Raw genomic sequence first — 14,699 nt, 5'->3', positions numbered from 1 at the left:
CCGATATCTCATTGAACCGTCGGTTCAAGATAAGTAGCTCTAAATCTTCTACAAGTAACGTAGTGTCCGTGCGATACGGGAAGACTCTGGACCGAAATGTATTATCACCGTATCCGTGATTATACATGGTTGAAAATTCGATCCTTGAAGTAGGAAAACGGCCCATGTAAAGTCCCGAGACAATACAAAACTCTTCCGGCCCAAATGATAAAGAACGTCTAGAAAACATGAAATGTAGATGCTCAGCTGCATCACTTTCAGGGGTAGGACGCAGCATATGAAGTAGTAGGCCATGAATAAGTAGTCCGCCTCCGGACTGAGCCGGTAGATCCAAGAGGTAACCAAAGCTAGTTCTTGAAAATATCTCTCGAACCGGCCCATTCAACCGATTCAAAACTTCATCCAACTTGTGACATGAAGCTTTCACAAATATATTGCATGTCATCTTTTTGTTAGGAAGCTACAAAATAAATAAAAAATAAAGTTAAATAAGGTTTTATAAAAAAAAACAGTGTTGGAGTATCACACAATAAAACAGTTAAACATTTCATATAATCTATTTACTTTCTATAAAATACCAAAGTAAATTATTTTACACAAAATTTTGTCTTTTCTATACTACTTGTATACAAAAAATAGTATTGTACTTTAAAAATGGTGTGACAATAACATATTTTATAACAAACCTGAAACTACCAAAACACAATGTTATTTTATCAATACAGTATAATACAAAGTATCTACACATTATACACATAAAAACTTCTTCAAATAGATACTACATTGCTATTGTATGCTATAATTGAGACATAGAAAATAACATCATTTTTAACAACATGCAAAATATTGAATCATAAGATACATACAAGGGGATACAATCGTTACAAATACGTTTAAACAAATTTTTTTTTTAAAAATTGAAAATAAAAAGATATATATAAAACCATACATTTTAGGAAACCTACAATTTTTATTTCCAAAAAAAATCATAAGATACATACAAGGGGATACAAATGTTTATTGGCTATTAAATTTTTTTTTATTAAAAAAAAAAAACGGTTTTTTTGTGAAACCTATGGTGTACAAGTGTTTACTGCACAAACTGTGCAGTAAATACTTGTACACCGTAGGTTTCTAAAAAACCTACGGTTTCCTTTTTTTTTTTATAAAAAAAATTATACCACAACAAAATACATCCAATTCCTATTCTATTGATACCATATTAAAAAAAAAACGAAAAAAAATAATGTCCGTACGGTTTCATATGAAACCTACGGTGTACAAGTCGAAACTGCACAAACAGTGCATTGGGCACTTGTACACCGTAGGTTTCATATGAAACCTACGGTTTTATATTTTTTTTTTTCAATTTTTTTCAAAAAAAATTTTATCCCCATAAACAAAACCTACTCCTAATCACAAACACGGTAAAATTTTTAAGAAAAGTAGACAAACTTGATTGTTCTTCGGGTGCTCCATTGAGAGAAAAACGTAGCCTAACAAAAGAAAACAATAGGAAAATGACCTAATCTGAAAAAAAATTTCATTATATATTTTGGGCTAATGGGTCACGAAAAAGTAAACGACCCTTGAAACAGTAGCCCATTAGGGGAAAAGAGTAGTCAACGGGTGTTGACCGTAGTCTTCCTCTGTTGACCGTAGTCAACCGAATGTTGACTACTCTTTTGGGGGCTATTTTTGGCTAAGTGAGTTTTTTTTGGTTATTTTTTGATAAGTAATTAAGAAAAATGACTAGTTTTGTATTTTCCCCCAAAAGCTACATATTACAATATAATCTACTCTTTTAGAAAATAGATTTTAAGATAATACATTATTATATGTGTTAGAAATGCACTTTGGCCAACATTTAGATAAAATTTACATAGATTTATTCGTAGATAAATAAATAAAAATTGAAATCGACACCTCTTATATCACAGAACGATAAGAATATCTTATATATCCACGATGACAATGACACTTATTGTTGTGTTAGAATAATAATTTATAACAAGTTGATATAGAAAATACTATAAGTTGATCCACATATGTGAAAGAGAAATTATAAAGAGGTTACCTGGAAACAACGTACTATGGACAACTTTGTTTGACGATGTAACCACACCCTTGACTAAATTATAGAGTGCCTACAAATAGTAGCCCACAAACGTACACTTCAATCACTATCAACCTCATTAATATTCAACCATGCAGTACTCTTCCAACATGCCACAACCGGAATATGCCACCGGCGTTCCAGCTCACCCCATCATCACCCCCGGCCAATGGTCCACCGGCCTTTGTGATTGCGGAAAAGATGTCCCTAACTGTATGTCCACAAATTATTAATTATATTAATCATTATTTATAGTATATTAATATTGTATACATAAATCAATTCATGCTATTGAAAATTTGTATTGTTTATGGGAATTACAGGTTGCTTAACGTGTTGGTGTCCGTGTATTTCTTTCGGACGAATCGCAGAAGTTGTTGACAAGGGAACTACATGTAAGTCTCTAAAGACCATATTTTAATAATTGTATGATATTACAGTGACTTTTTCACGACAAAATATATGTAGTTATTTTTTGTATATATATTTTTTAAATTCATGTTTTTTGAAGAATAATTAGTTTTTTTTGTTTTCACATGTAAAAATTAACAGCTTGTGGTGTTAGCGGGGCTCTTTATTCGATACTTTGCCTATTTACTGGATGTGAATGCGTATATTCTTTTATGTATCGTTCAAAATTAAGACAACAGTACATGTTGCCTGAGCAACCCTGCAATGATTGTCTTCTCCATTGCTTCTGTGAGTATTGTGCTCTTTGCCAAGAGTATCGTGAGCTCAAGTATCGTGGATTTGAACCATCTCTTGGTAACAAATTAATAATATCCATCTCTTTTTCTTGACGTTAAAATCAATAGCTATATATCTCTGTGTATCAAAAAAAGATCTGATTCAAGTTTGTTTTTGTTGGCTTTGTAGGATGGCAAGGAAATCTAGCAAGTCATAATCAAGGAATCGTGATGCCACCGATTGGTCCTGGAGAAATGAAACGTTAACTTTTTGCTTTTATTTTTGAAAATCATAGAAACTATGATCATGGGATGTGACAAGATTTAAAATCTCATGTGCATTTACTTTTATGTACAGTCGATTTGTATTATTTGTGATGTCAATAAAAATATATTAATGCAAAGAACAAATTAACCGCAAATGTACATTTCTTTTATCAAATCTCAGGGACATAGTCTAGTCATGATGAGGATAGTATTTTATCATGATATCGGAACCTAAGTTTTTATGGATTCCTTTTTGTCGACCCCAAAGCCATAATGTCCCAAAATGGGGAGGCTATAGAGAAAGTCATTTTTATTTCTTTGTCTCAAACTTAGTGAAGAACTTCATTCTATCTCTCCCTAGTTACAAACAAAAAACTGGGCTACGACCCAGTTGTTGTGGTTTGTCAAAATGGTATGTTTTGTTCATAACTTTTTTTTTGCACTTAGACCGTCCCTGTGGTATTCTTTTCTTGAGGTTTTAGTCTCAAACAAATATAAAAACTATATTATCCTAATTTTTTATTTTATTTTATTTTTTATTTACTATTTATCTTTTAAAATGAATATCATTATCACATACACCCACTACGTTCTTTTTCCCCATCTCGTATCGATACCACTGACCAATGACTGCCACCTCCACCATTGACCACCGCCTCCAACTCCATTACCGTTAACCACCACAAACATCATTGCCAGCGACCACCGCCAATACCAGTTCCTATTAACCACAATCAACATCATTCTCATTAACCACATCCAACACCTTTGCATTAATCACCACCACTGTCATCGATCACCACCACCATTGAGACTCAAACCTAAGAAAATACATAGGAAAAAGCCTCTAAAAACTTGCAAAAAATGCACCGATACTCACTTCAGTTTTCATTTTACAAAAAGAACATCTACAAAAAAGCCCTCTAAAAACTTGCAACAATCCACCACCATTGATGCTTATTACGAAAGAAAAAAGAAGAACAAAATCAACAAAATATTGTTGCCTCTGTAGTAGAAAATAGACCAGTAAATCAACCAAATCCTTTTCATCTCAAAATATTATTAAAAAAGAACATTTAATTCTAAACAAAAGAAATCAGAGCCATTGATTGCATTTCAATCCTATATTTTTCACCATTGGATTATTTGCTGACATCATCTTTGTCAATCATTTTATTTTTGTCCACCAAATTTATAAAACGTATATTACATTTTAAATTAGGAATTTTATTAATGACAATTAAATCTCATCAAAAGTAAAATTAATTAAATTAGAAATTCTATTAATGACAATTAAATGTACCAAAAATAAAATGAATTAAATTAGGAATTCTATTAATGACAATTAAATCTCACCAAAATAAAATGAAAAAATACCCCACCGCACCCCTTATTACCAGTACCCCTACACTCTCTCCTCATTTCTTTACATAATCTATCTAACCTAAGTTTTGTACTGGAGAAGAAAATAGGGGAAAGAAGAAATAGAATACTTGTGGGCTTCGATCTGTATGGATCAATCTTGTGTTCGATCATCATGGAAGAATTAGGAATGATATAGAGATAAATTTTATTTGGATTCTACTTTAATTTGATCGTAGTTTAGATCGATTTTCGTTAAGTTTTAGATTATGTTTATTTTATTCTGTTTCAACTATGAAGTTCCAATCTATAAAACCTTTCGATTTAAGATTAGATCGATAATGGTTACGTTTTCTAAATCTGCTTCGATTTTTCTTCTTATGATATGTATTGTTGATTTTGATTTTTTAAGTTATAGGTATCTGAGCAAAAAGATGGACACAATCTCTAAGTATTATTAAAAGAGAACTTTTTCTAAACTGAAGAAATCAGAGTCATTGATTGCATTTCAATCCTATGTTTTCCATCATTGGATTATTTATTGACATCATCTTTGTCAATCATTTTATTTTTGTCCACCAAATTTATAAAACGTATATTACGTTTTAAATTAGGAAGTTTATTAATGACAATTAAATCTCATCAAAAGTAAAATTAATTAAATTAAAAATTCTATTAATGACAATTAAATGTACCAAAAATAAAATGAATTAAATTAGGAATTTTATTAATGACAATTAAATCTCACCAAAAATAAAATGAAAAAATACCCCACCGCACCCCTTATTACCAGTACCCTACACTCTCTCCTTAGTACCTTACACTCTCTCCTTATTTCTTTACATAATCTATCTAACTTAAGTTTTGTACTGGACAAGAAAATAGGGGAAAGAAGAAATAGAATACTTGTTTGGCTTCGATCTGTATGGATCAATCTTGTGTTCGATCATCATGGAAGAATTAGGAATGATATAGAGATAAATTTTATTTGGATTCTACTTTAATTTGATCGTAGTTTAGATCGATTTTGGTTAAGTTTTAGATTATGTTTATTTTATTCTGTTTCAACTAAGAAGTTCCCATCTATAAAACCTTTCGATTTATGTTTAGATCGATAATGGTTACGTTTTCTAAATTTGCTTCGATTTTTCTTCTTATGATATGTATTGTTGATTTTGATTTTTTAAGTTATAGGTATCTGAGAGCAAAAAGATGGACACAATCTCTAAATATTATTAAAAGAGAACCTTTAATTCTAAACTGAAGAAATCAGAGCCATTGATTGCATTTCAATCTTATATTTTCCACCATTGGATTATTTGCTAACATCATCTTTGTCAATCATTTTATTTTTGTCCACCAAATTTATAAAACGTATATTACGTTTTAAATTAGAAAGTTTATTAATGACAATTAAATCTCATCAAAAGTAAAATTAATTAAATTAGGAATTATATTAATGACAATTAAATATCACCAAAAATAAAATGAATTAAATTAAGAATTCTATTAATGACAATTAAATCTCACCAAAAATAAAATGAAAAAAATACCCCACCGCACCCTTATTACCAGTGCCCCTACACTCTCTCCTCATTTATTTACATAATCTATCTAACCCAAGTTTTGTACTGGAGAAGAAAATAGGGGAAAGAAGAAATAGAATACTTGTGGGCTTCGATCTATATGGATCAATCTTGTGTTCGATCATCATGGAAGAATTAGGAATGATATAGAGATAAATTTTATTTGGATTCTACTTTAATTTGATCGTAGTTTAGATCGATTTTCGTTAAGTTTTAGATTATGTTTATTTTATTCTGTTTCAACTATGAAGTTCCAATCTATAAAACCTTTCGATTTAAGTTTAGATCGATAATGGTTACGTTTTCTAAATCTGCTTCGATTTTTCTTCTTATGATATGTATTGTTGATTTTGATTTTTTAAGATATAGGTATCTGAGAGCAAAAAGATGGACACAATAGCACCACTACCTCTCATCCATTGTTTCGATTTGGAAGATATGTCCACTAGGTACTGAATTTGTATATGTCGATTTTATTTTTTATTTTTACGTTTTTTGTATATATGTTTAGTCAATGATTTTTTTCTGGCTTAGGAAATCGTGAATGGAAGATATACCCGAGTCAATGTCTATAATGTTTTACCCATTTGATCCCTTCTTGAAGTTAGAGATGAAATTCAAACCCTTATACCAGTGAGTGATCCATATATCCTACAACTCAGCAAAACCCAGTAGTGATATTTGTTTTGATTTATTGTAAAAAACATCTTTTTATAAAAACACAAATTGGGCTCTCAGAAAGGAGTTATTCACCGATCCCTTTTTAATATTATAAAACATATTTTAGACTCAATAGTAAAGAAAATACAAAGTTTTAGTATACCATGTAAATAGATTATCTCGATAAACCTTATTGGAAAATGTTTATGATTGATTACTTTTGGTTACTTAGTAGGTTCTTTTTTTTTTTTTGGAAAAATTGTCTTCTAATTTATCTATTACATATTATTCTGTTTTTCCAAAGGAGAGATACATAGAACTCAGATTGCTAATTTTCGTTTTGTGTTTTTGGAATACGTTTTAGTTGTGAACTTGATGTTATGCAAGTACTCGCGTTGTCTGGGCATGCTGAGAAGTATAATAAGAACCTTGCACAACCTTATTCTTTCGTTTAACTGGTTTGAATTTTCTTATTGAGTTTACTTTCTCAAGGATAAATGGGTATATCCTACACTCTTGAAAATAGGGTTGGGAACATTGTGAGTATCTAGGTTTTCTCAGCAATAAGATAAGACATTAGTATAAAAGCTGCAATATAAACTTTTTTTAATTACATAATAATAACTAAACAAAGATATGTGAAAGATTATCTTTATAATTTAAATTGCAATATATAACATAAAAATCGTATTAAATTTTCATTATGTTCCGTTCCATGCCTCACAAACATGTTTCTGGAACGGAATTACTCATTCTATTATCTGGCTTTTACGATTACATATCATTTCCATTTCTTTGTTGTTTTATTCTTTGCAACCTCACATATCTCAAAAAAAGTAATTCCGAAATCCATCACAAAATAGAAATGTTTTATAAACTCCTATAAGGGAAGAAGAAAGATAAGACTAAACGAGTGTATGGTGTTAATCTAATTATGATGTTCTTTCATCTCTATTTGCATGTTTCTAGCTTGTTCGTAGTATTGTCTATAAAATATTGTTGTTATATTTGAAAGTTCATTTCCCCCTTTTTCATCTTTTTTTGTTTATATTTTAATCTTTCAAGTTTTTTAGAGTATTTGAGGGACCGTTTCTACTTGGGTTTGGGGTGAAGTCGAAAGCCCTAAAACTGGAGGGTAGTTGTACTCAGAACCACTTGAATATTGAAGATTTTTGTTGGCATTAATTTCAATAATCATATGTACCCTAGAAGAGATATCAGAACTATAGTTTATTTTTTTTATAACGTTTCTTCTATTTTTTTTAATGTTCTACATGTGATGGCTAAAAGGTATGATCAACCCTGTCTATGATCAAGGGTAATTTGGTAAATCTTCAAATATTACACTTTATTAAAGAGTACAAACGAATATTTTTGATTTTTGGTTCCTTATGAAAGAGGCAAGGGTATAATGGTCCTTTTAATATAAATTCTTTATTTTATTGTTTATTACCTTCTGTATCTACAACATATTTACCACCTTTTGATTATGCTTATTCAATATGTCATAATATTTTATTTGATCCAAATTTATGATTTTCATTGTCTGGAATTGTAAGAGTCAGAGACTTTTTTCAATATTTTAACGTCATCGATTATTTCAATAAATTTTGAATTGTAAGTGCTTTAGATAGACAATCGAAGCTTTTGATTATATTTGATAGTGTACTTAAAGGGGGTTGTTTTTTTAGATTATTGATTATTATATTGAAACATTTTTTTTAAATTAATAACATTATCTTTACCATTCTATATGGAAACCATCATTCATGAACCCACTACCATATAAGCTCTTCCCTCTCCTCTCTCTTCCATCTTTTCCAACCCACAACACATGAAAACTTTATCTTTTTCAACCCACTCAACCCACTCAATTTAAAAAAATACAAAAAAAACTAAGGTATGAGTTTTAAGACACATGGTACAAGAGGAGAGATAGAGAGAGCGAGAGAGAGAGAGAGAGAGAGAGAGAGAGAGAGAGGATGAAGCGGGTTAGTGAAGCTACATAAACAACCCACTCCTCCTAGTCCACTCAAGCTGGAGTGGTGTCTTGGAGGTACCAATGGTACCTCCCAATTTTACCATGACTCTATCCTACCTAACCAGAATATATTAATGTGCGTTCATTCAAATGTTTATTAAACGTGGAAAATAACAACATCTGAAAACTGGGATGCTTCTTTCATTCTTTTCTATACGAATCAAATTTGTAGATTTAATCAGCATGATGGAAGCAACATATGTTTTGCATCCATATTTCATGACAGTGAGATTATATAAACAATAAACGATCATTCCATTATCGTCTAGGAACAAAAAAAGCTCAAAGAAGAGTGTGTATGTGTAGAGAAAGGGAGATCGGTGAACTTATTGCTAACGCAATGGAGAAAGTTGGCAAAGAAGGTACTCACTCTATGCTATTGTTATCCATTATATAGTATCTTATCTTCTAAAGAATGCTAAAAATGTCAATTTGTAGTTTTTTTTCAACATTTTGACTATTTTTTTATAGTTTCTACCCGACAATTTAGCTGATGGTGCTGAAGCCTTTTCAAGCGTTGGAATTGGTTATCGTTTGAATGTCTCTTGATGTAAGTTTTAAGTAATTATTGTTTATAGTCATTATTTTACTTAGAATTTTCTTTCAGGTTTTAGAGGCAAAGTAGCACATATAATAAGTACTATTAAATGAAGAAAAAAAACTTAGCAAAATTAAAACAAAAAAAAATTGATGTTGATGTTGTCTATAACGTGTAAATCACAATTACAAGAATCAATATTAGCACATATATGGTTAAGATTACAATTTTTAAACAACGTTCGTATCTTCAAAACATTTTGCATGATTAGTTTAAATTAACTATTGTACACCTATGTTATATCAAATATCCACACATACAGAACGTCGATCAAATATTCCAATGTATATATTAATTTTAACTAATCATTATAATTTTACAAATAAAACATCTATCCTTGTAAATTAATAATTTTTTGAAAACATTGATTAATTATTAGGATTAGTTTTACATTTATATGTATTTTTTTATATGTCCCCCGCGTTATACGCGGGTCATAATCTAGTTTTCATTATTAAACCAGAACATAAAACCTGCAACAATCCACCACCTTAAACTAGATTTTGTTTCCTACCGCCACCATCTGAAATCAAATCTATCACCACTACACCCATGTAAGAAAAACCGTCATTGAACCAAAAAAAACACTTCTGAAGAAAGAAAAAGAAAATATGGAAAAGTATGGGTGATGGTGGAAGGTGGTTCAGGGCGGCAACAGTTGGTTGCACCATCGTAGAAAACTACAAAAGTGCGTCTTCTCGAGGAAGCAGATCTGGAGATATAGAGTTGGAGAGAGAGAGAGAGAGAGAGAGAGAGAGAGAGAGAGAGGAAGAAGAAAAAGAAGAATCAAAATCAGACCTGGAAAGGGAATTGAAAAACAAGCAGGCCTGCAGCAGTGGAAGGAGGTCTGGTGATATGTGTAACGTCCCAAAAATACCAATAAAAATTTCCTTTTTAAACCATAAAATTCATACAAACATTGTTCCAAAACCAATCAGCATAAAATATATCATTCTAACATCAGAGTCAAAACAATAATAATAAGTGCGGAAAAAAGTCATCAGGGGATGCTATGCAGTCAAGCTGGGCTCTTCCCTTTGGAACTGGAAGTACCTGAAAATATTAAAACCTCAAAACCGTAAGCACAAAGCTTAGTGAGTTCCCAAAAATACCACATACCATACATAGGATAGGGAATGCTATGGGCTGAACCATAGTCTTATTGTCACTATCAACCATGAGCCAAATCATGGTCTTTCTTTGCTAAGAGCCAAATCATGGTCTTACATACAAGTGACAAGAGCCACATTCTGGTCTTCCATGCAAGCATCACAAAGACAACTAGCATCCTACGTATAACTGTCGGGAGTCAGACCCTAATCTTGCATACAATTTCCAGGACCCACATCTTGGTCTTTCATACCATTTCCAGGGGCCAAACCCTGGTCTTTCATATATATGCCAAGGACCACACCCTAGTCTTCCATGCAAGCATCATAAAGACAACTAGCATCCTATATAGTATAGTGAGAAAACTCACATTATCGACGTAGACAACAGCTAACAACTCTCACATCCAACGAACGGGTGCTAAACACCACCTAATAACCAAACAAGGTAAACCCTTAGCCTACCTTCTAAAACTAGAAATTTAACCAAAAGTCAACCCATGCCAAAAGTCAACAGTCAATGTGAAAGTTAACAGTCAACATCACCATTAGTTGATACTCACGTCATGACTAGCCCATGGTCACGTCGTGACTAGCAAATTCAGCCCCGATCCAAAATTCCAGTAACAAAAAACTTAATCACAGACAAAACCATTGTCACGTCGTAATGGCCATACCACCACGTCGTGACAGAATCCGTCCAAAACAATCGGGAAGTCTCATCATCACGTCGTGGCTACTGCAATTTGGAGCATCTTAGTACATTCAAACCTTAATCCTTTAACCCATCAATTCAAACATTCAAGAGGATCTTCTTACTCCAAAAACATTCTAAAAAATCAATGCTTTATAGACATGCATGTCCATTGCATGTCTTGAGCTCATAATAGGTCAAAATGATGAAAAATGGAACCACAATCACATTAATAACTTCAAAACTTAGTCAAACTTTTAATCCCACATACATAATCCTCAAGGGACCTCAAGGACCCATAAATTTGCCAACTTTATGGAATCCTTTCATCCAAACTTTCACAACATGAAGAAAAAGGGATAAGGAACCTAGGTCTAGAAGCATATATGAAACGTAAAACTTGGATCTTGAATAGTTACAATGGTCCGGAAATGGCTCAAATGGAAACACCAAACTTACCAAGAGGTTCTCTATACCACAAGGGCCTTCTTCTTCCTTCCAAAAGCACCAAAACACCAAGGGTAAGCTCACAAATGGAGAAGAGGGTATTAGCGTTTGCTTCAAGGTTCTAGAGGGTGATGGAAGCGGAAATGATTCCCTAAATATGAGAGTATAGGTCAAATATGGCGAAAACCCTAAAAGATCATGGGTTTGGGCTGCAACTATCTTCACATCGCGACCATACTCTTGTTACGTCGTGAGAGCCATCCGAAACGTGTTCTCATATCTGGTATGTGTTGGATTAGGTGTCTAAGTTCATAACTATTTCTGGAATGTACTTGACCCGATTAGCATGGTCCATTTGGGTTGCATGGCATCACGCATTTGGATAGACTAAAAAGAGAGAAATAACACTTACGGTTTATTAATATATTATAAGTTCTAATATATTAATAATATTATTTAATTAGTATTGATCAAGAATTAATTTGGAATTAATTAAGTGATCAAAAGAAGACTAATTAAATATATGGGTTGATTGTGTAAATCATCCATAATTATATAGTGGGCTAATGCTTCATGGATTATCAAGTTGGGCTAAAACCCATAGGATTCTCCATGGATGCTCCATGGTGGTTATAGAACCCATGGGTCATGGAAATGAAAAGTCGTGACAATTAGGGTTTACATGGTGTAACCCTAATTGTAACACACTATATAAGCATCCTTTTGTTCACAAAAAATCGGCCACTAAGCATACAAGTGAGGGCTAGCCGATTTCAAGAAGTATCATTTCTCTCTAAGTTATTCCAAGTGCATTTGGTGTTGTGTGAGACATTTGAGGCATCACACTTGAGGTGCTAGGCTCACAAGGTTTTCAAGGAATCCAAACTACTACAAGGTATGTATTTCCTACTAACTTTTATGTATTAAAAGTTCCCCATGTATGCTAGATAGGTTATGAACCTTGGAAAACAATTTTGCATGTATCATAGATAAAACATAGATCCAGGGTTTCTAGGGTTGCATGTACACCATAGGAGTGTTAGAAGTCACAAAACCCTTTAGTGGTATCAAAGCCTAGGCTTGTTTGTTTGATACTTGATGCAAAATTGTGAAAAAAACTCAGTTTTTCTGCACTCTGAAGCATGAACTCGCCGAGTCCATGACCAAATTCATCCTACTCGACGAGTAGGCTCTTGCACTCGACGAGTAGGAGCCCCTGAATGCAGATTTTCGAGTTTGGCTGCTGGAAATGGACTAGAAACATTACCCTAAACTGTTTTGGTGTTTTAAAACTTGTTTTAGATGGTGTAATGGCTGTTCTAATCCATTTACAATGGCTAATATCAAATTTTCATGTTTATATGTGTTGATATGTTCTTGAAATTTTGATAGGAATATTCATGTTCTTATGAGTTCTTGATAGATCATAGGAATTACTTGTTAAAATTGTTTAATGTTTAATTCATGATCATTATGTGTTATAATGGAATCCATAATTTGTCCTCAAGTTATGGATTACCAAAAGTTTCTCTTTTAAAGTCCATTATTAAACACATAGGTTACATAAAATGAAAAGTCACTCATTTTATTACATCATTAACTCATAAGTTATGAAAGATGAAAACTTTTGAAAGTTACAAAACTTGCCCTCAAGTTTTGGAACATATAAAGTCACTTTAAAAAACTTTAGTTCCAACCCCTAGAATTTTAAAAGTTAAAATTTAGCACTTATACTTTATAATATTATAAGTTAATAATATATATATATATATATATATATATATATATATATATATATATATATGTATGTATAAGAACAAGTCGTTTTACCGTTAGTAGGCCTCATTCACGAAGTCGGTCTATAAGGGGGGTATAAGGTTGTTGCCTATAAAATGGTTGCTTAATGGGTGTCCACTCTCACCCACCGCTTCCTTGACTGGTGGAGGGTCGTTAGCCGAACGGGTAGGACAAGGACTTATAAATCTTCATTAAAAATATGATGAAAAATAAAGTAACTAAATGTTTTATAAATTCCCAATCTTAGTTACTTTAGGAAAATGTGAATAAGGTGCTAACCAATGAAATTACACTTTGCACTTTGATTAAGTCGTTAGTGGAGCGTGTGTGGTTAACCGACACACTAACCTGGACTTAACAAGGTAGGGAAAGGGTAACTTAATATTTATCATAGTATCGATGGAGCGCGTGTGGTTAACCGGCACATCGATTGAGGGGTAAATATTAAAGGTACCAAGTAATTTGCATGGTTACTTCACACCTTGTTTTGTGATCCTCGGCATCCCAGTCACAAAACCTGAAGGGCACACTCAAGATTGAAAATGCCATTGAAAAGTTCAATGAATCTTAAAGAATCTAGGAGTTTCAAAAACCAATTAAAACCTAATAATTTATTTCGTTTTTCATGGTGGAAATTGGTGAATCGTCATTCACCTACCTTCAGATATTTTATAGCATAGATTACGACATCCCTCTTCTAAGTTATAAAATATTGTGTTGGGTCCTAGCCTTAATATTACATTTGGGTGTTTTATTAAGGACTATCTTTATATCTAATCTAAACTTGTCTTTCTTCTTTTCAGATGTCTTCCAACAATGCTGCTTCTGGCTCAAACCCTATCGGATCCTTCTCTCTCATGAACCTTTGTGGGAGAGTCATCTTTGATGGATCCAACTTTATGGATTGGATCAGGAACATCAGGATGGTCACTCGGTATGAGGACAAGGAATATGTCCTCGACAAGGAGCTTAAAGAACTCGAGTCGATTGCTACTCCTGAGGAGGTCGCTGAATATCAGGCCCATGAAAGGGATGCTACCAAAGTGGCATGCATCATGTTGGCCACTATGACAGCCGAGCTCCAAAAGTCCTATGATGACTACTATCCTTTTGAGATGCACCAGGATTTGATGGACCGCTACCATCAGAGTGCTCGTCAAGAGAGATATGAGATCATCTCCTCCATGATAACAACCGGGATGAAGGATGGTGAACCCATCACGGGCCACATGCAGAAAATGCAAAGGTATGTGGACCGTTTGCTGAAACTAAATGTGAACTTCCCAGAGGAGTTGGCAATAGATATCATTTTGCACTCCTTACCTTCGTGTTATGA

At 32.7% G+C, this 14,699-nt stretch overlaps 1 protein-coding gene across 1 annotated transcript; it reads left to right on the top strand.

Moving 5' to 3' along the window:
• The first annotated feature begins 2,102 nt into the window (after positions 1-2,102).
• On the top strand, positions 2,103-3,224 carry LOC145109642 (protein PLANT CADMIUM RESISTANCE 2-like). The gene is made up of 4 exons (XM_079046839.1): positions 2,103-2,329; positions 2,440-2,511; positions 2,669-2,881; positions 2,993-3,224. The coding sequence occupies exons 1-4, from the start codon at positions 2,209-2,211 to the stop codon at positions 3,067-3,069; spliced, it is 483 nt and encodes a 160-aa protein (XP_078902965.1). The 5' UTR covers positions 2,103-2,208; the 3' UTR covers positions 3,070-3,224.
• The last annotated feature ends 11,475 nt before the right edge of the window (positions 3,225-14,699 follow it).

The sequence above is a fragment of the Lactuca virosa genome, chromosome 4 (genome assembly GCF_052849685.1).
Source record: "Lactuca virosa cultivar CGN04683 chromosome 4, Lactuca_virosa_CGN04683_v6, whole genome shotgun sequence".
Lineage (NCBI taxonomy): Eukaryota > Viridiplantae > Streptophyta > Magnoliopsida > Asterales > Asteraceae > Lactuca > Lactuca virosa.
Note: the sequence above shows the minus strand (reverse complement) of the source record. Positions and strands in the feature narration are given on the sequence as shown.

Bases quoted from the DNA above. Each gene is read 5' to 3' on its own strand.
- LOC145109642 (XM_079046839.1), top strand. From the start codon at position 2,209: ATGCAGTACTCTTCCAACATGCCACAACCGGAATATGCCACCGGCGTT. The intron at 2,330-2,439 runs GTATGTCCACAA...TGGGAATTACAG, and splicing joins CGGAAAAGATGTCCCTAACT to GTTGCTTAACGTGTTGGTGT. The intron at 2,882-2,992 runs GTAACAAATTAA...TTGGCTTTGTAG, and splicing joins TGGATTTGAACCATCTCTTG to GATGGCAAGGAAATCTAGCA.